This window comes from Caretta caretta, chromosome 4 (genome assembly GCF_965140235.1).
Source record: "Caretta caretta isolate rCarCar2 chromosome 4, rCarCar1.hap1, whole genome shotgun sequence".
In the NCBI taxonomy this organism is placed as follows: Eukaryota; Metazoa; Chordata; order Testudines; family Cheloniidae; genus Caretta; species Caretta caretta.
Window position 1 is genome coordinate 140,454,127 of NC_134209.1, and position 24,172 is coordinate 140,478,298.

Genomic DNA, 24,172 nt, shown 5'->3' on the forward strand with positions numbered 1-24,172 from the left:
CTCTTCCTGCTGTGCCATGATGCGTGCACATATGGTGTCCCTAATTTCTTTTGCCTACTAAGACCCAAGACCTGTATGCATATATTTTGGATCTGGCTGCCTGGTAAACAGTTCTCAAATCAGATCTGTCCTGAGCTCACTCGGGACAGAAACACTCTGCTGGGTGCTCACAAATGTTATGGAGCATGCAGCACGGCACTATTATTATAACTGAGCTTTTCACATTAGCATCGAAACATATCTGTAAGTATCTCCAACAAGCTTTCAGCTTACCAAAAGCTCATTCCATGACCATTCTGCAGCTACTTAGTTTGAACATGAAATTCCTTTTCCCAGGGTCATTGTCGCAGGGCAGAGGTATAAAACCTTTGAGTGCCCTGCTAAAGAGCCGGCTCCCCCCTGTTTCCACATAGGGTGGCTGGGTATATGGGCCCGGACCCTTAGCAGGGAGCCCAGCTGCAGGCCCTAATGAGGGCAGGCTCTGTGTGATCTGCTGAGCCTAGTGGAACCAGCTGGGTTGATGACTGGGAAGGCATATAAACCCAGGGAAGATCTCAGGACGGGGGCGAGCCAGGCAGGAAGATAGGAGGGTTGAGGCTCTGTCTCTGCGGGCTGACACAAGCCTCAAAGACCAGAGGACGCAGTGAGGGGTTGGAGCAGGGACAGGTGTTGGGGGAATTGGGACTGTACAGCCACTGTAAATAAAAGAATACAGATGAAGCACCTGCAAGAGGCATCTGAGACCCTTTCTTTGGCCAGCCCAAGCACAGGGCACAGCGACAAGGGGAAGGAAACTTGTGCCTCCCTGTGACAGACATAGACAACAGGGTATGGTTTCATAAGCCAAGTCATGAGCAGGTATGCAAGGTCCCCCAAAATAACAGTTGGAGCAGATACACTATACAGGACAATTTTGTTTGTGGGAAATGAAGTCCCCATTTCCACTTTAATTTACAATCCTGATCTCCTCAGCACACTTGTGTCATGAACCTTACCAGTGCACCCCACTTCAGTGTTCATAAATCTGCCTCTGTGGTCCACAAGACCTTGCAGAACAATGGAATAGAGTAGAACCTCAGAGTTATGAACACCTCAGGAATGGAGGTTGTTCGTAACTCTGAAATATTCATAACCCTGAATGAAATGTTATGGTTGTTCTTTCAGATGTTTACAACTGAACATTGGCTTAATACAGCTTTGCAACTTTACTGTGCAGAAGAAATTTCTGCTTTTAACCATCTTAATTTAAATTAAATAAGCACAGAAACAGTTTCCTTACTTTGTCAAATCTTTTTTTAAACTTTCCCTGTATTTTTTTAGCCATTTATATTTAACACAGTTCTGTACTGTATTTTTTTTTTTTTTTTTTTTTGGTCTCTGCTGCGGCCTGATTACGTACTTCCAGTTCCAAATGCGGAGTTTGGTTGACCGGTCAGTTCATAACCCTGGTGTTCGTAACTCTGAGGTTCTACAGTAGTACCCTTTGCTGTTCACGTATTCACTTGCCCCTTATGATGGGGCAAACTACTGGGACATGAGTTCCATCAATGAGTTCCATCAAACCCAAAACTAGCTATTTTTTCCCATGAGCTATTTTACTTACACCAACCACCCATGGGTTAACCACAATGTTATTTGCCTCACAAACCACGACCACTACAGTGGACCTCCCACCCCCAGATTGGTTGGACATGGACCTATAGCTGTCCGAGATACTTAGCACCACAGGGCAATACCAACCCACTTCTCAAAAGGTATGGCTCCCTTGAATTGAGTGTTCTGGTGCTCAAGGGTTGGTGCAAGCTCCTCTCACACCTCCAGGAAGGTCCTGTTTCTCATGAGTAAGGCTATGATTCAGTCTTGGGTATTTTTAGTAAAAGTCATGGACAGGTTATGGGCAATAAACAAAAATTCATGAACTGTGACCTGTCCATTACTTATATGAAAAATACCCATGATTAAATCTTGGGGGAGAGGTGCTGGGGAAATGGGGGGATGAAGGGGGCTGCTGCTGGCGGGGGCACCCGGTGCAAATGGCACCAGTTGCTTGGGGCTGTGGACCGTGGCTGCTCCGGCTGGCCCCCCAGGGACCACAGCCAGTAGGCCGGGAACTGTTGCACGGGGCCACAGACTGCAGCTGCTCCGGCTGGCCCGGGACTGCTGCCGGGCATCACCAGAGCAGTGGCTGGTCTGGCTGTCCCTGGGGCCACTCCAGCCGTGGAGATTGTGGAATCTCCATCACTGAAGATCTTTACGAGCAGATTAGACAAACACCTGTCAGGGATGGTCTAGCTAATACTTAGTCCTGCCATGAGAGCAGAGGACTGGAGTAGATGACCTATCAGTGTCCCTCCCAGTCCTGTGATCCTATGATTCTATGATTCCTGTGGGCTGGCCAGTGACTGTAAAGGGCCAGGGAATGGAGGTGGGAGTGGGGATTTCCTGGGGCTGGCCAGTGACTGACAGGGGGCAGGGAATGGATGGGGCAGGGGGATTCCCTGGGGCTGCTCAGTGTCTGGCCTGGGGGCAGGGAATGGATGGGGGCAGGGGGATTCCCTGGGGCTGGTCAGTGACTGACAGGGGCCAGGGAATGGATGGGGGCAGGGGGATTCCCTGGGGCTGGCCAGTGACTGACAGGGGCCAGGGAATGGATGGGGGCGGGGGGATTCCCTGGGACTGGTCAGTGACTGACAGGGGCCAGGGAATGGATGGGGGAAGGGGGATTCCCTGGGGCTGCTCAGTGACTGACAGGGGCCAGGGAATGGATGGGGGAAGGGGAATTCCCTTGGGCTGGTCAGTGACTGACAGGGGCCAGGGAATGGATGGGGGCAGGGGGATTCCCTGGGGCTGGTCAGTGACTGACAGGGGCCAGGGAATGGATGGTGGAAGGGGATTCCCTGGGGCTGGTCAGTGACTGACAGGGGCCAGGGAATGGATGGAGCCAGGGGGATTCCCTGGGGCTGGCCAGTGACTGACAGGGGCCAGGGAATGGATGGGGCCAGGGGGATTCCCTGGGGCTGGCCAGTGAGTAACTGCAAGGGGCTGAGAGCTATTGCTGGGGACACTGAAGGGGACCAGGGTACTACTCCAGACTGGATGGGGCTGGGGAGAGAATTCCCTGGCTTCCCGGCCACGAAGAAATCCCTGTTTCTTGCAAGCACAGAAGCCAGTTGCAATGGCCTCCCGCACCGGACCACACTGAGCAGCGAAGGGCAAGAAGCCCCAGCCCAGCCAGCGGCAGGAGACCGAAGCGTTTGGTGCTTTGGAGAAGAGGCGCCCCCGGGTGGCCTTAGATGTTAATGCTGCCACTTGGAGCAGGCGGGTGGGCGAGTCTCGCAGCCTCTCCGTTTCTGCAGCCGGCCCAGGATGCGTAGGCAGAGCTGGTGGATTTTTAAAAGTAGGATCTGCTGAATCAGAGCCTGAGAGCTGTCCAGGGCTGTGTGTGGCCATGTGCTGCAGAAGGGAGGCACCCCCTGGCCGCACACTCGCTGATGGAGAAGGAGATGCTGCTGTTCCACCTGGCACACTCTCCAGGAAACAACACTGACATAACTTCAAGCCAGGAGACTTGGGGAAGGAAAGGTGAGTGCACATGCTCTGACCCCCTTCATCGCCCGCAGTGTTTCACCAGTCACAGGCATTGCATTTCCTCTGTGTCTCCTGCTCTGATGTGTGTCTATCCATCCATTCATTCACTGAACCATTTCCCCCCCTCCCGCCCCCCAAATCCAATTGCATCAACTGGGGTAACACATTTTACATTAACCTCAACACTTTATTTGTCACCACATGAGGAGGAACAAGGAGTTTATAATCTAGCAGTGTCAATATTGCCTGGTTATTTGTGGTGTTAATTATACAGCATCTAGAAGCTGGATTACTACTGTTGTTTTTGAAAACTTGGAAGGTGAAATGGGGGTGGAGGGAAAGGATGTTAGAAACGGGCAAAGCAGATGTTTTTTCGCCAGTCTAAAAGGTACCCTAGTTACCAAAAGCCAGCTACACATGGTTAGTTCCACTGTGTTTGATGTAGCAGAGGTATTAATTGGCAGCCAATTTACAGTTAGTACAAAGTTCAGTATGGAGAGAATACAGAACGTGATATACACATAGATATAGATGTGTGTGTGTGTAGTACATATGGACCCAAGCACACATATTGAAAATGCATATAGAAGTGTCTGTTTCTTACGCATTTATTTTAACTATACAGTTGTGTTCATATCCAGATAAAACACATATGCACACTGTGCAGCTACACTCATCCAAGCAAAAATATAACATGGACACAGCAGTATAGTTAACAATAAATGTCTGAAATTTAGCCTCTTGCATTTGAAGGTGTAAATTAGAATATGCATATTTCTACCTTTGGCTCTGGATTTGAAACCCACTATATTGACACAGACATATTTCAGTGAGTGAGACTTCCTGGGAGCTGGTTATATCTGAACATATTAAATATAAAATGCTGCATGCTTCACGGATCTGAAAAGTGTGCTGCTGATAGAAGATTGCCAGGTTTTTTTTCCCACAAAAGGAAAAATATGGATTATGTGGGAAGCAAGCAAGCAAACAAAAGCTGGGAGTTGTGTTAAGTACTGATAGCAAGGAAGGCACTGATAATGGGGAGAGGGGAAGGGGGGGCGCTGTGGGAAACCAGCTCCGAGGAAGTTTCACGCGCTGAAATACGTCTGTGTCAATAAAGTGGATTCCAAATCAAGAGCCAAAAGCAGGACTATGCATATGCTAATTTACACCTTCACGTTCCAGTTGCTAAATTTCAGAGCTTAACCTGCCCAGGGTATAGTATGAAGGATGTTTGAATGCCTGTGTGAACAGGGAATGTTTGGCTGTGTGTATGAACAGTCACACATGACCCCCTGCTAGACTATTAGGAATTAGTTCAGTTAACCTTGAGCTCCTCCTAGACTATTAGGAATTGAAGAGCATGAAACTGGAAAGAACATCCACTCTTATAGTTGCCATAAGAACTGAAAAATTGACTTAAATCTCAACGCCACGGTTATTTGGAGGTTCTTAATTCCTCAGAGAGACTCTTCCAGTAGCTATCAGTAGATACACTGGCACAAGTTCCTTGTGACTTGCACTGACTGTCACTTGATTTGCAGATGAGCTTTAAAGCCTTGGCTTGAAACGAAAAAGCCATAAATGGGTGGAGTCCTGGCTATCCAAGGGACTGTCTTGCTTACCCAGCATGTGATACTGTGGCAGCAGTAATCGCGTGAGGCAGTCAAGCTAACAGCCCCCTAGTTTGATAGAGAGGGTGCTTGGGACAGGGCATTCTCAGTGTAGGAGCCTAGGTTTTCAAGAGTAATTAGTGATTTTGGGTGCAAAATTTGAGACATCTTAAAAGAGGCTGATTTTCACAAAGTGCTTTTCATTTGCCCTTTCAAAAATCAAGCCCCTTTGAAGTGTCTCAAACTGGACACCTAAAGTCAATAGTCACTTTAGAAAATATGGGCTTCAGGATCTGGAAGTTGCTTCCCCATGCGGGTTTGCCAGAACATCAAAAGTGCTAGGCTTTGGAGTGTTTGATGGGAGGTATCCTGGGGCGGGTGTCGGGAAGGAATTGACTTTGCTTTGTGGCTGGAGCGTTGTTCTGGCAGGTGGGCGAGGAAGCATTTCTGAGGGCTAAGTTTGATATTTTGCAGATGGGTTACTATCTTGGCTGGTGTTAGGAGGGCTTCATTTTGATTTAATGTATCACATTTTAGCATGTGTCTAGTGTGACGTGCCAGGGTATAATCCAGACTAATGAGCAGCTGTGTCACCCCTTCCCTGCAACTTGGGTGCCTTACTATGCCTTGCTACAGTAGCTCCCAGCTGCGCCACTCACAAACAACCTCCAGTATACAAGTCACACCCTGAGTGTCTGTGTGTAACTGCAGCCTGCCAGACACACCTAGTCACAGTCTGGCTCTCACCAGCCTCGGTTATACTGCAGGGTGACCCCAACATACCCTCAGCCCTGAATTTCCCTCCAGAAATGTATGTCCTGTACTGCTCAGCCCTCTCTTAGACAGTACAAAATATTGTAAATCAATTTATTCCTTAAACGGAATAATATGCCATCTTATTATCTCAAATAGTTATTCAGGCACTTCAGTATAAACACACCGGATTAGAAAAAAACAGTAAAACAGGTTTGTTAACTACAAAAAGAGATTTTGAGTACAAATAATGAGGCATAAAAGTCAGAAATGGTTATAAGAAAAACAAAGATAAGATGTTTACTATTACCTTACTTAACAAACAATATCAGATTCAAGCAAAGTTTCTCACCACATGATTTCAGCGTCTTACTGAGCAAACCCTGTAGGTCAGGACCTGTACGCCAGAGTCCAACGAATGCTTCCTTGGTCACTTCAGGTGCAGTGAATGTGATGGGAAGGAAGGGGGGGGCTTTGGGTATTTGTTGCTCCTTTTTATAGTTTCAGCCCCCCTCTTGAAAAACATTTCCAGCTGGGCACTAGGACATAAAGTATCTATGTGGAAGGATGTTCCCTGATGGCTTTTTCCTCACCTGATTGAACTTTCTTTTTTTCCCTTCCAGCTTGATGACTCTCTTTACTGGTTATATGCAAATTAAGCAAAGCACATATTCCTTTGTTTAGAAGAGACCTGTTTGCCAACCTCAGTTTGGTCAGGGCTGTGGGGTTTGGAACATGTGTTAATAACTTCATGCAGTGAAATCTTATTATGTCACATGGAACGTTGCCTCATTTATTTTATCAGGACAATATCGACCAGCAGATTATGAGTTTTCAAACAATACCTTACAAGACATGCCGTGTACAAAAATTATTACAATAGTGTGGAGGGGGTGAACCCAGGGGTGCATTCTGTCACACCTAGAGATTCTCCAATAGTTTGGGAGGTTGGGTTTGGCTAGTTGGGGTTATGGAACTGAATTCTAGTTGCTGTGACATATGTGTGCTATTAGCTTGTGACTTCAATGTCAGCTATGGATCAGCAGTACGTTTCTACTGACCCTCTTTAAATTTGTGTGCACTAACCCTTCGACATGGAAATGGAGCAATTCAACATTATCAAACTGAAACAGTTTGATGTCTCCAAAATCAAAATTTGTGGGAATTTCCATTCTGTGGTAAATTTCAAAATTTCAGTTTTTCATTCTGATTCAGAATAAAAATAAATGCCAAAATGTCAGAAATTTCCACCAAATGGAAATTCCATTTTCCAACTCTCTAGCCATGAATATATATTACACCAACATTCTGATCACGACTGGGAGTCGAACTAGGGAACCTCTAGAGATAAGAGCATAAGCCTCTCTAGCTTGACCTCAAGGACAAAATTCCATGACTAGGAGCTGTAACAGACCCATATCATCAGAGTATCGGGCACAGAGGGGGGCACATAGAACATACTGAACAATGGGTTACGTATGTATCTAGACTAAGCAGAAAAATCTTCTCATCCACCTTGACAAGGACCAAGATGATAATGAGAAAATTTTTTACTTGCCCATCAAATCAGATTACTCACCCCACGTGAATGGAATTTAGCAAGGCTGCTTTAATTCTAGATTCCCATTGCTTCTTTTTCCAGTGCTCAGTGCTTTTTCCCTGTATCAAGCTTCCCCTAATTTTGTGCTTTTCATTCACAGGAAGGCTTTTAATTTTCATGATGCCTTTCAGCCAGTGTGGCACATATATAACACTATCATTGGGATTACAAGCTCCCCCCAGTGAAGTAACAATGACACAGCGAGGGCAGATTGCTCAGGAGGGTGCGTGGGACTTTTTAAGTGAATGAGACATAATTATGGTTTCTATCTTTTCTTCCATAGACCTGGAATTAATTTGCTTCAAAGCCTGTGTTTTTTTCTTCTCTGCTTCAGGTCTGAACACCGGTGGAAGATGCTGATGGACAAAAATACATCGTCGCTCTCCAACATCTCCTCCACTGCCCTGTCCTGGGTAAGAGGAGATGGCAACTGGACAGGGGCAGGAATGGGTCCCCGGGAGGTGGCTGTTGGACTGATACTAACCTTCATAGACTTGATCACTCTGTTTGGGAATACAGTGGTTTTTATCTGCCCTGTGGTGGAGAAGAGGCTGCGTACTGCAACTTACATGTTTATTATGTCCTTAGCCATGGCAGATCTCCTCGTTGCTTGTCTGGTCATGCCATTTAGGTAAGAACTGCTTGTAAGGTAAGACCTGCTAGTAATACACTTATTTGATGGCATTCAGTAGCGCTTAGCTCAGTGGCTACTATGTAGAAGGCAAGTCTAATGGTCTAGTAGATGGTGCATAGGAAACAGGACGCCTGGGCTCCAGTCCCAGCACTGCTACAAACTCACCATGGGTCAATCACTTCACCTCCCTGTATCTCAGTTTCTCTACCTGTAAAATGGGAATAATGATGCATACACTCAGGGTATGTCTACACTGCAGCTAGGAGCCTGCTTCCCAGCCTGAGTAGATAGACCCGTGCTAGGTCTGCTTGAGCTAGTGCACTAAAACCAGCAGTGTAGCTGTGGGTAGCACCAGCAGCTGCCTGAATACATACCCCCAGGGTCCGGACAGGTTTGCGCTCAGCTAGCTTGCTGTGTAGATGTGCTCTCCCTCCCTCAGAGACTAGTCTGGCATTCCTTGTGAGCCTACGAAAACCACTGGAGGCAATGGGAGTTTTGTGGGTTCAAGGAATACAAGATCAGGCCCTCAGTTAGTTCCAGTCTTCAATTTAATAATTATGTTTCCATTAAGATAATATCTTGGACCAGATTGTTCTCTCATTTACACTTGTAGAAACCAGGGGCAACTCCACTGAAGTCAATGGAGTTAAACCAGAATAAAACCAGAGTGAGAAAAAATCTGAGCTCATATATTCAGAAAAATGTCCTACCTGTGTAGCACATAACACTTGTATTAGTAACCTGACATATTTTTAAAGATTAGATTATTCATCCTATTTTTATCCCAGTAATACCCTCTTTAATATTTCTTCGAGCCCCGTCCAAACACCAGTGGAGGAGGGGAGTGGTGTTCTTGCAAAATAAATGTTTTACCTACATAAACAGGACAGAACAATTGCTATCATTTTCAGCTGTCTGGATCTGCTTGTGATTTATAAATGGACGACTAAAAATTTTGTTTTGTTTAAAGCTGTCTGCATTGAGAAGGCAAAAATGACCAGGATGGTTTTCCTTTATTATTGTATTCTGACTGCACTTTCACTGGTGAAAACAAATTCACGGCTCTAATGATTGACATAAGGCTAAAAAGACTAAGGAGGGATTAGACAAATTGCTTTAGACCTTTTAGGCCAGATTCACCACTATAATCTGACTGCATTGCTCTCCTTTGGTGATGAAAAATGGCCATAAACCCAGTTTAACCAGCTGGTTAAACAGAGTTTGCATCTGCTTTCAGACATCAGCAATGCAAAGCAGGCAAAGTCTACAAATGAATTTGGCCCTTTTATTTAAATTTAAACCCTGATGTGTAAGAAATAAGACAAAAATGTTAAAATAATGTGGAGAATGGATTTCCCAGCAAGGAGAGAGTTACAGATTGAGCGGAAGCCTATTAAATAGTCTCAGAGGAAAACAAAAATGGTGTTAGAAGAGAGTTAAAATTATCCTTTCCAACCACATTAATAGACAGTCATAGTTTCAAACTCAGGAAAATCTCAGTTCAGTTCCCAACTAGAGCTGCTTGAAGTATTTTCTATATACTGTTTAACCATAGCTGAGATGTTTAACAGAGATGCATCAGTTGGTACAAAACTTTCATCAGGAAGATTTTTGGGCACGGGGGAAGAGTGAGTGTGATTCTATACCTGGGAGGTTAGCATACCTGGGAATGGGAGATGGGAGACCAATGGTCAAGCCCCTGCTCAAACTGATGTAGCGTGCTCTTGGCTGAAAACCTGTGCTCTAAATCAGGTAGAAGAGGGACATGAACTCGTGGTTCCCACATCCCAGGCCAATAACAGGATCCACAGGCTTCTGTTTTCATGCAAATGTTCAACAGTTTGGGTTTCCTTCCAAAGCAGAACATAATCAAATTTCAAACCATTGAATATTGCCACAAAACGCAACGGTCATCCTCCGGTCAGCTCTTGTTCCAGCCTCATCGTTGGCACCACCCTTCTATCTCTTCCCACTCTCACCTGTTGCTACACAAACTTATGTCTGCTTTGTTGGGTGTATGAATTCCAATAGCTCCAGTTTTGGTTGCATGATGAAATAACCCACTCCCCTCCTTCAGGCCCATGGGAAGTCATTGGGAATGTTGGCAGTGACTTCACTGGGAGTAAGGTTAGGGACTCTGCATCATTTACATTGGGGTCCTCATTATGTGCTGTGGGGGGGTAGGGGGAGCGTGTCAGAGCCCATGTTTGGTATACAGGCTCTGTACTGAAAAGGGCCCCCCAGATTTGTCAGCAGGCAGTTCGTCGTAGGTGGAGGCTGGCCCAGTGCACATGGCTAGTACATGACTCAGGATCAAGTCAAAATGGAACAAGAGCAGGAAGTGAGGGGAGTAGGATCATGATTTGCTGCCCGACCTGAGATGCTGGTTGGGTGGTGTCAGCCAGTAGCTGGCAGTTAAATACTTGCTGCAGTGCGAGGAGGCTGCCAAGCTGGGCCTACACACCTGAGGGCTCCCTCCACAGAAGGGACTGGCTGTGATGAGTGCTCTGCTGTTGCAAGCTCCCCCTAGCAGTGGGAACACAAGTTAACTGAGGAACCCCTATGGCCAGAGCTGAGCTGGTGCTTTCCTGATGGTGACCATGACAAAAGGAGCCATGTTAATGCCAGCTGGCTGGAGCAGGGAAAGCAGTGTCACAAATAAAGGATAACTAATAACCGTAACCAACAGGGGTGTGCTTCCAGCAGTCTGTCTGCCAACCCCCATTTCCTCAGGCTTGTTGGTACCTCCATGTCCCTGTTGAAGCCCAGAGCGGAGAATCTGCTACCTCTGCCAGTTTAGTCTCCCTCTCTCAAGACTCTGCACTGGAAGTGGAGGGCACTGCCTCCCCCTACCTTCTGCTCTGTGCTGAGGGCCTTTCTCCAGCAAGTCTTCCTGCCAGTTTGCTGTAGGGACAAGTCACCAGGGCTGGAAGTGGAACCTGGGTCTCCCATGGTGGGGGGTTAACAAGCCCCACCTCCCCCCACAGATACCTCAGGCTCCTTGCTCCCACCCGATTGACATGTTCTTCCTCTTAATCTAGCCCTTCCTCTCCAGCAGATTTTCTTCCTCTCATTCTATGCATGACCCTTAAACACACTGTGGTTCTCTAGAGTTCCCACATTCTTCCTGTGGCCACGGGGATCCCCTCCTGGACCTTCAGGGAACTAAGAGCTCTCCCTGCAAGAGCTTCCCACTTACCCAACTACCCACATGTCCCCTCTGCCATCCATCTACTGACACAGCCTTCCTGGTTAGGGTGAAAGGAAATGCTAGGGCCAGCACTGTGGACTGGGGGAGCATTTCCCAAGCAAAACGCTCACCTCCCTGAACTGGGAGGGAGCATCCCTCACCAGCAGCGGGAGAGGCTTTCTTCCCAGTAAAGGAGGAGTGGAGAATCTGATGCCACATTTCCTTGTGGATCAGCAGCAGAGCTGAGAAGGGAGGAGATGCGGTGGTTCTGACCTCCAAGGAAATGGAGGTAACAAAAAGGGCTGAGGAAACTGGTGCTCAGCAAAGAGTAATCTGTCTATGCTTATGTCTTGTAGGGAAGAGGAGCAGTGCTTGTAGGCTGAGAAAACAACAAAGAAAAAACAGGGGGTGCGGGTTGTTGGTAGATAGCATTTCAAGAGGGGAAGTATTTCCATGACAACCAATGGCTTAATTATACAGTTAGAGAGAAAATAACCCATTAAGGAGAGAGACACCATATTTATCAGGAAAACTACGAGGGGAACCATATGCAGGCAAGGGTGCCATTTTAAGCACCGCAGGGGTCCAGCAGTAAGATCTTCATGTCACAGGACCACAGAATTACTGCGAGCCTCGGGGAGTTAGGAGGCTGCAAGTGCTCTGACATAGCACATCAAAGTGCTGCAGAGAATAGGCATCACTGTTGTCAGCCAGCACAGAATCCAGCAGCTTTTGCCTCTAAAATCCCATTTCAGCGAACAGAGACTCCACGTGAGCTCTCCGCAGTAGAAGGGCTCTTGTACTATGCAAGCCAGCCACTAGGGGGAGAAGGAGTCAGCACAACACTTCTAACTGGAAAAGGGGACGGTGAAAACAAACATCAGGCCGAAAAATGTGCTCCTGAGTGGAGGAGCTGATCCGAGACTGAAGGATTCAAATCTGTTGTTTTAGCATTGAGCAGTATTACCCCTGCATTGTTAGCTGATGCTTTACGGTGCTCAAATACCACGGTGAGCTGAGTCATAGACGGGGCTTGATGGACATCTTGATTACAGGCAACGAGCACTCCAAGCATGGTAAAATAAAATGCTCCAGTTTATCATTCTAAGTGTGGTGCAATGCGTAGGGTTTCAGTGGCTTGCCATTGGCCCTGATGGGTTCCCATTGAACGTCTTAGTATTGTGCAAGGCTAAACAATTGAGCCTGGTCTTCTATCACCAACCAAGCAGGGCGGGGTGATGACTCCCCCTTGCCCACATGGGCCGTCACCACAGCATGTTACCTCCTGGCGGTTAATTTCTCCGCCAAGTTCATAGAGCATACGTTCAATATAAATACATGATTCCGCATATATTACCTGTACATTGATCTCGCAATGATTGCGAAGCTTGACAGGTTGTGAGCATTCTTGTAGATCCTCACATGCTACTCTTTATGGATAAATATTCTGTAAGACGTGTTTGGTGTAGTGACTTTGTCAGGTCTGAGGTGAGAGTTGCTTGCAAAGAGCAGGGGAACCTTTGCCAAAGAGTCTCTGTGTCACAGACTCCCAGAATGGGGAAGTTCTCAGTATGCACTTAGCTCAGGTACTATGGACATCACATATGGGGCCTTAAAGGTTATAGAGACCCCCTATCAAGCTGCATGACATCTTTGGGGCAGAACCAAGACCGCCATAGACTAGCTAGCTGGCTAGCATATGCCACAAGTACAATAGGGGTGGATTTAGGTTCACAACTTCCCAGCGTGGCTATTTCAGCTTTTACACTGAATTGCAGCAAATCAGATGTGCTGCACTGTTTTGTTCATTAACACGTGCCAGAAAGAACAAGCCTATGTGATTCAGTGGAAGGAACATTCAGTCCCTCCTTCGCCAGCTTTAGTGAAAGAAAAGAGGTTTAGTTATAGAGACAAAGGGACCCTCATACAATGCTTCACTTGATTTCAGATTAATGATGCAGCAAGAAGGTAAAAAAAAGTATGGTTCTCATGTTGAAATTTCTCTGATTTTTTCAGGATCTATATTTTCCAAGCATTACAAAATAGTACTAAATATCACCACTAAGAAGGTATCAGGTCAGCTGGCAGTGTGTTCTCAGATTGGCATCTATACTATGCCTCAAACTCTCTGGCTTTCCTACAGGGCTCTGCTAACTAAGACCCCTGTTGCTCCAAAGACTTACACAGGTGATTAATTGTACACACTCTGAGTAGTTGCATCAGCTTCAGTGGTTGACTAGAGCTGCTCGCAGTGCCTGGAGTTAAGCATGTGCATAAGTCTTTGCCGTATTGGGGCTTAAAAGACAGGTTCTGCCATCTAGTACCTTGTTTCACAAATTCTACTGAAATCAATGAAGCTACTTGTGAAGTAAGGTACTACTCTGTGAGCAAAGTTGGCAATCAGCCCCTAATTCCTCTCTCCATGTCCACAAGTGCCTACTAGGACTGACTAGAAAGTGGAATTTCTATTCTGTGGGAAATTCTGAGATTTCAACATTTGTTTTTGTTCCAAATCAGATTGAAAAGGACAAATTTCTCAGGGAATGAAAATTCCCAAATATCCCAATAATCAAAATGTTCTGTTTTAATAAGGTAAAATGTTTCATTCTGGTCATGTGGAAACATTATATATATATATATATATATATAAAATGTACAAGTTAAACAAAATTAATTCAAATGATAGTAAAAATGAAGCATTTTATCTTAATGGAGCGAAACGTTTCAACGTTATCAAAATGATTCGTTTTGACTTTTTTCCCCGATCAGAAATGTCAAAATTGACATGTTCCAGTAAAACATTTCAATTTCAACAAAATTGCATTTTCAGGGGGGAAAACTGTTACATCGAAAAATGTTCAACCAGCACTAGCATCTACCCCTGTCTGGATGCTTCTCCTCTTGTTAATTGGAACATTTCAGGGAATGTTAACAACATATGTGTAGTATAGAGACTGGATACTCTCAATCTCATATTATTCCTTCATTAATGGCACCTAAGATTTGGTGCTCAGTAGTGAATGGACAGGCTGTGCTCATGTCACTGAGGATATCATCATAACACCCTTTATTCTTTAGAAATAAGTGAAATTAGAGAGAAATCACAATTGGGTCAGCTAATCCATCACCCTGCCAGTACAGGATTGTTCCTGAGACCCTGAGCTCTTTGTCCAGTTTAAACATCTCAAGAGAGGGGGATTTATAGCACTTCTCATAAGGTTGGGGAGTTTGTCATGATGTCTTTAGTCAAAATGTAATCTCCCCAACTCTTGTGTGGTTTGTATGGCGCTTGCCTGCTGCCCTCCATCCCAGACGTGGCTAGATCTCAGGGGTGATGTATAGGTGTACTTTGCAGAGCACTTTGGCATGAAGCACACTTGATTTCTTCTAAAAACTCCGGCTTGCCATGTCACTTAATTTTAAGCCCATTGTATGAGCCTGAATGCATCTATTTTAAATCAGAATGGTTCCTCCTGTGTAAAAAGCTGGAGGAGATTCTTGGTGTCTAGAGAATGTGCACGTTATCCAGTCTGCTGAAGGGACGGCTGACTGGTCGGGGCACTCTGTTTGCCTGTGGGAGATGCAGGTTCTAATCCCTACTCCGATACAAAGTAGAACATATCCAGCAGGAAAGACCTGAGGTCGAGAGCACACCTTCAGGAGTTGGGCCCCTGGGGCAAGGTAGGCAGGGGAAGGCCTAGTTAAAAAATCCTGCTTCAGGGCCACCAGGGAACTGGCTTGCACTCGGGCTCTCAGCAGGTCATTAGTGGTGGGGAGGAATCGCGACACAAGCAGCTTTGCAAATGCTGATTGGCAGCAGCTCAGAGAATCCGGAGCTAAGTGGCAGCTGAGCAGTGATGTTGAGAATGTCACCAGAACATTGGATTCAGGCCCCCAATACCTTTGTGAAGCCATCCCATCATCTGTAAAAAGGGGATAACAGCCCTTCCCTACCTCACAGGGGTGTTGTGAGGATAAATGTTATACACTGTGAGGTGCTCAGATACTACTGTAATGGGGCCATATAAGACAACACACAGAGCTCCTCCTAACTCCTCAGATAAATGTTTGTACAACATCCCCTATAACAAGGCTCTGGTACTGACTGGGGCCTCTAGCTCGTACCGTAGCACAGATGCTAATACATTGAGTGCCATTACCATTCTGAAGAGGCAGAGCAATTGTAACCTGTGAAAGTAGTTTTAATTAATACTAATTAAATTAATTAAACCAAACCCAAGCATTTAAAAAGAGCATTCTATATAGATTGCATTCCTTTCCCCTTTCTAGCCAGCAGAGCTGAAAGAACACCAATAGGGTTAGAGCAACTGCTGTGGTTTTAGTGGTAAGAAACTACGAAGCTATATAGTTGCAGGGAAGGAGACGGGAATTAATTCTCACAAAGGCAGTGAGCTGTTCACTGTGTCACATAACGTAAGTCCAATAGAAAGTTTTTGCAGGAGAAGTCAAGGACTTATATAAAGCTGGTAAAAGTAGGAAGAAACATATTGCAGCCAGGTAAATTGCAGACCACACAGCCCGTTGTACTCCTGCCTCAAGCTTCCTGACTGGTTACTCATTTGTTACGGGGTTCAGAGTGGCAGCTGTGTTAGTCTGTATCAGCAAAAAGAACAGGAGTACTTGTGGCACCGTAGAGACTAGCAAATTTATTTGAGCATAAGCTTCCGTGGGCTAAAACCCACTTCATCGGATGCATGCAATGGAAAATACAGGAGGAAGATATATATACCCACACAGAGAACATGAAAAAATGGGTGTTGCCATTTACACTATGATGAGAGTGATCAGTTAAGTGATCACCTTAATTGATCACTCTCCTTATAGTGTGTATGGCAACACCCATTTTTTCATGTTCTCTGTATATCTGTATCTATATATATATCTTCCTATTGTATTTTCCACTGCATGCATCCAATGAAGTGGGTTTTAGCCCACGGAAGCTTATGCTCAAACAAATATTAGTTTCTAAGGTGCCACAAGTACTCTTCGTTCATTTGTTATGGTTTCTCTGACTTTGTTGGTAATATTTTGGTGCAGGTGAGTGATTTTCACTGGCTTACTTGCCTCAGTGAGGCATTTATAGGCTAAACAACATGAGAACTGGGGTTCTCATATGAATCCCATTATCCAGAAGCTAAAATGCATGAAATCTGAAGTAGCAGACCAGATGGGAAGTACCAAAGCTGCTTGGAACGTTGGAGGAGGTAAGCTATTCCAAGCCCAGGAATTGAAATATCATGAGAAGACTATGCAGTTCAATTTTATTTAATCACATATGACATCTCTTCGTCAAATACAAAAAGAAAAACACAGTCTAAAACAGCACCATCCAGATAATACATCAAAATGTCAGTTAGAACCTAATATAAGCTCTCTTCTTCAGCACAGTGCAAAAAGGGCAAAAATTGCCACTGAATTGATTACTGAAGATGGCTGAGAAAAAATGTAAGACCTTATCTTTTGGGATGGTGATAAATTTTTTTTTTTTTTTTTATACAAAAGAGGCAAAATCCAGCATGCTGAAAAATTCTACAGTGCAAAAGATGAGGTTGATCTTCCAGTGCTCCAATATGAGCTGTTGTGAAGAATAGCTCTCTCGTTTTGGTTCCATAAGTGTCTTCTTGTGGCACGGAAAAAGCCTGTGACAAATATAACCATATATGAAAATAAAAATAAATTAGAGATGATCTGCACTAAAACTGCAACCATGCCAAGGGATTCCATTAAAACAGCATTCCATCTTGTAGCATAAGTGGGACCTTAACTATGTCCCATATCAGGCTAAAGTCTTGGGCATCAAACTTGGGGATTACTCCAATTTGCCTCCTAACAAAATTTCAATGTGTCTCAATAGCAGTCGCCATATTTTCACTAATCTTGCCAACAGGGTATGACATAAACTTGGGTCTTGGGTAAATAGGCTTCTACATAGCAGAAAAATAATCACTCTTCAATTGTAACAATATATTGTGCTCTCTCTCTCTCTCTCTCTCTCTCTCACCATCCCACAGCATAATTTATGAGGTGACAGGGATGTGGCTATTTGGGAAGCTGTTCTGTAAAGTGTGGATTTCTTTTGATGTCATGTTCTGCACGGCGTCCATTGTCACATTGTGCTTTATCAGTCTGGATAGATATTGCTCCGTGGTGACCCCCTATCATTATTCAATGAGGATGTCACGTCGAAGGCGAGTATACTTCTCAAAAGATCGTGGAGATGGAGGAAGGTTTTAGGATCTGTCAGATGTTCCATCATCAGTCCCAATTCCAGGGTTTAACAACTATCATAAACATCCCCAGAGGGCTAATTTGGACAGATTGCCATCTCTGCTCTTACACCTCAAATTCAAATGGGAGCTAAGAACTGCACCCATTAAGAAAGAATAATTTAAGATCAAGAATTGAGAGGAAGAATTGTCCAGTGGGCTAGCAAGGGACTTGGGAAAGCTTGACTTCATTTCCTGATCTGCCACAGACTTCCTGTGTGACCTTGGGCAAGTCACTTAGTCTCTATGTCACAGGTCCCCCATCTATAAAATGGAGATCATAGCACTGCCCTGCCTCACAGATGTGTGTTGTGAGGCTAAATAAAGAGTGTGAGGCAGTCAAATACTCTAGTAATGGAGATCATACAAGTACCTAGACACAGGCAATCAAGTCTCATATTCTAAAATAGTATCTATGTAATAAGATCCCAGGATGGTCACTCTGAAGTCTAGAATGTCTATACAGTGTGAAGTGATGGAAACAGCTACAAGCATGGCTGAGAGCTCTTTTTGTTTAGAATAGCACCAGGTTCAGTCACCACTGGGTGACGCTGTCCATCACTGTCCAATTTTTAAGTTCTCAGCCATTTTGATTTTATGAAGTACACCCAGTGGTCCTTTATGAATGTAGGTAGTGGGACCCTCCAAAAAAACGTAAGAAGTGCCATACTGGGTCAGCCCAATGGTCCATTAAGCCCAATGTCCTGTCTTCTGACAGTGGCCAGTACCAGACATTTCAGAGGGAATGAACAGAACAGGGCAATTTAGAATGATCCATCCCCCATCATGGAGTCCCTGTGTCTGGCAATCACAGGTTTAAGGACACCTGGAGCATGAAGTTCCCATCCCTGACCATCTTGGAGGATAGGTCCATCAATGGCTATTAGGCATGAAATTATCTAAGTCTTCTTTGAACTCAGTTATACTTTTGGTCTTCACAACATCCCCTGGCAACGAGTTCCACAGGTTAACTGTGCATTGTGTGAGGAAGTACTTCCTTATGTTTGTTGTAGACCTACTGCCTATAAATTTCATTGGGTGACCCCTGGTTCTGGTGTTATGTGAAAGAGTAAATAATACTTCCTTATTCACTTTCTTCAATTCAGTCACAATTTTGTAGGCCTGTCATATCCCCCCTTTAATAATCTTTTCCAAGTTGAACTGGCCCAGTCTTTTAAATCTCTCCTCATATGGAAGCTGTTCCATTCCTCTAATCATTTTCATCGCCCTGCTCAGTACCTTTTGCAATTCTAACGTGTCTTTTCTGAGATGAGAGGGACTAGAACTGGATGCAGTATTCAAGGTGTGGGCAGGGCATGTCATGGATTTACCCTCACCATCCTAACCCAGGAGTTCCCGTGGTGAGGGCAGGTTTAAGCTCCTACCAGTGTTCCATAGGAAACCTACAGTAGAGGGCTGCTGCGTGCTGGGACACTTTATGTAAGTGTGACTTTCCCCGTGCCCTGGCCTTGCCCTCTGCAGCCAGCAATCTAGTTGTATTCTAGCAAGATAAGAACTCTAATAGTATGGCTGCATGTGTCCATTTTTTAAAAAGTTCATAAATCTAGATGGGAAATTAGGGAGTTGTCCTGAGGGCCCTGCTAAACTGTGTAAAAGGGTCGCAAAATTTGGGCACCATGTCTTAGAAGCGTAAAATGATGATCACCTCCTGACCCTACAACTGGTTGGAAAATTTCAGTGTGTCAATATTCTAACAGAAAAGAAAATATTCCCTGAAACAATGTTTCCCGCTATTTTTCCAACCAGTTCTATGGGTCCCTGATACACAGACTGGCCTAAATCTAAGCCTAATCCAAATAATCCAGACTTTGGAAATGTTCAAATTTGGACCCAAACAGTGTGTCTCAGGCTTCTCTATACTCACCTCTTCAGAGCACTTCAGAAGCATTGACTAATCTCCACAACACACCTGTGGAGTATCATTAGTGTCAGCTGTTTTCAAGGAAGATCTCAGAATAACTTGTACTCCCAAGTTTTTACCCTCCTGATCTTCCATTTGCAGGTGCATCGTAATGACCTGTATGGTCTGGGTATACTCCTCCCTCATTTCCTTCCTACCAGTCATGCAAGGCTGGAATGAGATACCTGGTGTAGATTTTGATGCTGGCAAAGAGTGCATCTTTGTCACCAACTGGACTTTTGCCATCGTAGCTTCTGCCCTGGCATTTTTTGTCCCCTTCATGATTATGTGCAGCATGTATTTCTTCATCTACCGAGCATCACGACTCAAGGCCACTCGCATCATGTCTCAGTCCCTTGAAATTCACTACCATCCCAACAGCAAGAGGCAGAACAACCTGCAGCTGGAAAACAAAGCCACTCGGACAATTAGCATCATCATCTCAGTCTTCATATTGTGCTGGTTACCATACTTTGTTCTGAATATATGGCTAGCTGCCAAAGGTACCAATTCCACCAGCCCAGTCCTGGTTGATGCCTTCAAGATCATAACTTGGTTAGGTTATTGCAATTCTACTATCAATCCCATGCTCTACGCCTTTCTGAATCGGGACTTCCAACGGGCTCTGAAGAACCTGTTCACCTGCAGGCGCAGGTCTCAGGTGGGTATTGGAGAAGATATGGTTTCAATAGCCACCTTTTCCAAGACTGCTCAAGACCCAGAATACAGCATTAAAGTCCCAATGCCTACTGGAGCGCTGAAGAGCAAGCACAAACAATAAAGTTCTGGGTTACTTGTTGCAGGATGTGACAGATGCAGAGTGTATGGGGACTGATGTGTATTTTTTTTGGGAGGGGGGGTGTCTATTAATTGAATTTTTTTGGGAAGAGATTGGGTGCAAGATTACAAATGCATTTTTATTTTGGCTGTAATCTGTGTGAAATGTGAGCAACAGGATGATGCCATATTGTCCTTTCATCTTCCTTTGTGCTGTGAACAAAATTAGTAGCACTTTCTGAAAGAACAGCAAGGGACCTTGATCTTGCAGCTGAGTTGTCATAACCAATTGACTAGTTTTCCACTAAAAAAAATTACACTATATATAAATAGCAGAAAAGTTTCCTGTGAATGATTCAGTCTTTATGTTGAAAAAGTAGCCATGAAAAATGAATTGTGCTCACTGAGCGCCTTTTAGCCTGGGTGTAATCTACAACTGAGTATATGTGCACTCTCTCAGGGCAATTCAATACAGCCCTGGTCCTGCAAAAGCTTATGTTACAAGCTCAACATTACTTGCACATTTTCAATGGGACTACTTGTGAATAAAGTTCATCATGCACAGAGGTGTTGGTAGGCTCTAGCCTATGAATGAAAGTCACTCATGTGCAGAGAGACAGCACAAGACCCAGCCACCAGTGACCTCAGCGGTGCCTAGGTCTTGTGCTGGCTCTCTGCACCGTGGTAGATCCCACGCCAATTTTCTTCAGAAATAAGTGTGTAGTTGCAAAGCTTATAACTTTCCAAACTAAGTCTGAGAGATTTAAAATAAGTGATTCATCAACAGCAAGTGCAGACAGATAGGAGAGGTGTTCATTTACATGAATTGTGTCCCAGACCTTTGGAAGGCTGCCCAACCAAATACGACTGTTGGCTGAAACAAGTATGGAGACCTTTATCATTCTATAGAACTTATACAGCCCCTGTTGTCCAAGATGTTATAAGTGGTTTACAATTGTCTAAAAAAGCTGCACAGGACACTGGATTGGCAGGTAAGAGATGTAAGAATTACTTATCCTACCACTAAAATGCCATAGAAACCTCTGGCATGGAGTTCAGCAGTTGCTTAACAGTACAACATTAACAGCTGTAGAAGGAAGTGGGGCGGGGGTGGTGGTGAGAGATTCACCCAAGTTTTGAATGTGACCAGACATTGTACAATAAAACCTCCCTGCTGATGAGGTGAAACATACTGGGGCTCAGGGGTGGCTGAGAGAAACTCTCCCTGTGCCCAGTCAGTCTGACTGTGAAGCTGGGAAACTCTCAAGGAAGGCAGCACATGTGATCCCTCCTGTTTTGACTCTGCTATAGTCTGGCTCCAGAATGCCCTGAATCTGATTGAATTTTTCTGCACAGCAGCCTCCTCAAGGCAATCTGGCTTCATCAGTCAACCCGCCATTCAGAACACTTCCACTGGCTGGAAGGCATGAAGAAGGACCTTTTATGGTATTCTACACTGCAACTAAACACCCACAGCTGGCTTTGTCAGCTGACTCAGGCTCCCGGGGCTTAGACAACGGGGCTGTTTAACTGTGGGGTAGATGCTCTGGCTGGAGCCTAGGCTCTGAGACCCTCCCTGGGCTCCAGCCCAAGCCTGAATGTCTATACCACAATTTTACAGCCCTGCAGCCCCAGCCCAAGGAGACAGAGTCAGTTGGCGTGGGCCAGCTGCAAACGTTTAATTGCAGGGAAGACATATCCTTGGAGCCTTCTGTTACCATAACATAAAATTTCACTTCAGTCAGATGCTGGAGTCAATTGGATTCAGTGACAGACCTTTGACACTTCTCTGGTCTATAGTACACCAACCTGACTCACTCATAGATCATAGAGGTACATTTTGTGGAAGAGGGAGGGGGTTAGAGAGACGGAAAAAGTCCTCATCAAGGACTACAACTTCAAGATATCAGACAAACTTGTGAGTTCCCTTTATATTTATGACAAGAACAAAAGCATCAACACACAAAATTTTTTTACCTAGGGAGGTGGTAGAATCTCCTTCCTTAGAGGTTTTTAAGGTCAGGCTTGACAAAGCCCTGGCTGGGATGATTTAACTGGGAATTGGTCCTGCTTTGAGCAGGGGGTTGGACTAGATGACCTTCTGGGGTCCCTTCCAACCCTGATATTCTATGATTCTATGATTTTTAGTATTAAAATTATTTTCTTCAAACTTCCCCAATACACTCATCTCTAGACTAAGACCAGTCTTCAGAAATTTCAGGACAAAGGTTAATTCTCCTAAGAGAAAGTCTCAGTATCTGTCTCCTTTTGGTGTGGCCCCTTCATCAACCAGCATTTTAGCACAGCTGAAAGTCCCACCTCAGTCTTGTAAGTTAGTAAGAATCAAACTTGTCACAGTGCAAATAATAAAACTGAACTTGACGCAAAAGTAAAATAAGTTGGAGAACTGGCTTTTCTATCCCCTTCAGCCCATGTAAACCTGCCATCTGGGTTGCTTATTGTGTATAGTTTTTGTTTTTAAAGAAAAGCAACTATAAAGCTTTAAATAAAAAACTTTATTAAATCATTTAGACTTGAAAGAAGTCACAATAATTAATGCACTCCACAACTGTAGTAAGTGCATTCTGTACACCACCAACCCAAATGGATTGATTCTGCATTTTATAAATAAAAATGAACATATTTACAATGAACAATAAAAGCTTCGTATTAGGCAGTTAAATTAGCAGATGACACAAATGCCTACAGTTGATTTAAAAAAGTACAAATCTACAATATTACATAACATACTTATGACTTAATTAGGTTTAAAAATTCCAGAATTTCAAGATTTTGATATATGCTTAATTTCTTACTATGGCTCTTCATATCAGTATCTATAACCTTTTTTGGGGAGGGGGAGCGGGGGACAAAAACCTCCTTTTGCTCTCTACAGGCTTGTTAGTACAAAACACATCCCCTAAAATCTACTATGGCGTGGAAATACAATCCACCAGTTCTTCTAAAGACAGGCTATGAATAGTGACCATATGTACATCTGTGATACTTTTACTTTAAAAATAGTGCAGATTCCCAGTTTACCCACCAGGGAAAAAAATGGAGTCATGATTTTTCAAAGTTTCGAGATCACCTTCATTTCTCCAGAGAGGAGAGAGATCAGGGAATATAGTCATCAGGTTTAGAGACTAATTTATTCTATAAAAATACAGTATTTTAATTCTATTTACATATTACAGATCTCTCCAGTTTCCCCAGACAGCTAACATTTACAGTATTCAAACAAAATGGAAGCAGTGTGCTGGACCAATCAACCTATGAGGGTCAAGGTAGAAAGAGTAATGGAATGCAAAAAGTTTAGTTATTGGCTTGCATTGGGTCATCTAACAATAGTGAACAAGATTAACGGAGCTCCATCCAACCTGTTTTCTGCGTAACGTGAGAAATCAAGAACAACTGTTTCAGAGAACAACATTATGTGCCAGAGGTCCGGCCTGCTGAATAGTCACTTTGAGATGTGTTGAGTGTACTCAGGATAATTATGCCCAGTTATTTGCTTGGTTGTCTTGAATGCTTAATTCCAGAGGAACTCATTGTCCGTGACCTCTGCCTAAGCAGTGATTTTGCTGGGAGTTCTAAGTCTTCAAATAAAGAGTTTTCTATGATGTCTTCTGCCTCTGGTCTTTCAGTGGGACTTGGAGAGAGCATGTGCTTTACCATAGTGTACTGGAAGAAAACAAATGATGTCCTAGGTGACATTTCAGACAGCAAAACTATTTTCAAATGGCTTTGGTATTTAATGTTCTAGCTTTAGTTTTAGATGCATGAACAACTAGACGACACCCCAAAAT

At 44.4% G+C, this 24,172-nt stretch overlaps 2 protein-coding genes across 5 annotated transcripts in view; one reads left to right on the plus strand and one right to left on the minus strand.

The window, feature by feature from the left end:
• The first annotated feature begins 3,331 nt into the window (after positions 1-3,331).
• Positions 3,332-23,986, plus strand: LOC125636297 (histamine H2 receptor-like). The gene is made up of 4 exons (XM_048849229.2): positions 3,332-3,582; positions 7,889-8,185; positions 17,411-17,587; positions 19,689-23,986. The coding sequence occupies exons 2-4, from the start codon at positions 7,908-7,910 to the stop codon at positions 20,365-20,367; spliced, it is 1,134 nt and encodes a 377-aa protein (XP_048705186.1). The 5' UTR covers positions 3,332-3,582; positions 7,889-7,907; the 3' UTR covers positions 20,368-23,986.
• The window catches only part of EIF2AK3 (eukaryotic translation initiation factor 2 alpha kinase 3), a 74,498-nt gene continuing 73,186 nt past the window's right edge, over positions 22,861-24,172 (minus strand). For all 4 annotated transcript variants that reach the window (XM_048849224.2, XM_048849228.2, XM_048849225.2 and 1 more), the window contains one exon: positions 22,861-24,047. In XM_048849224.2, the coding sequence (XP_048705181.1) occupies positions 23,871-24,047 (177 nt within the window). In that variant the 3' untranslated portion in view covers positions 22,861-23,870. The remainder of the gene's footprint in view (positions 24,048-24,172) is intronic.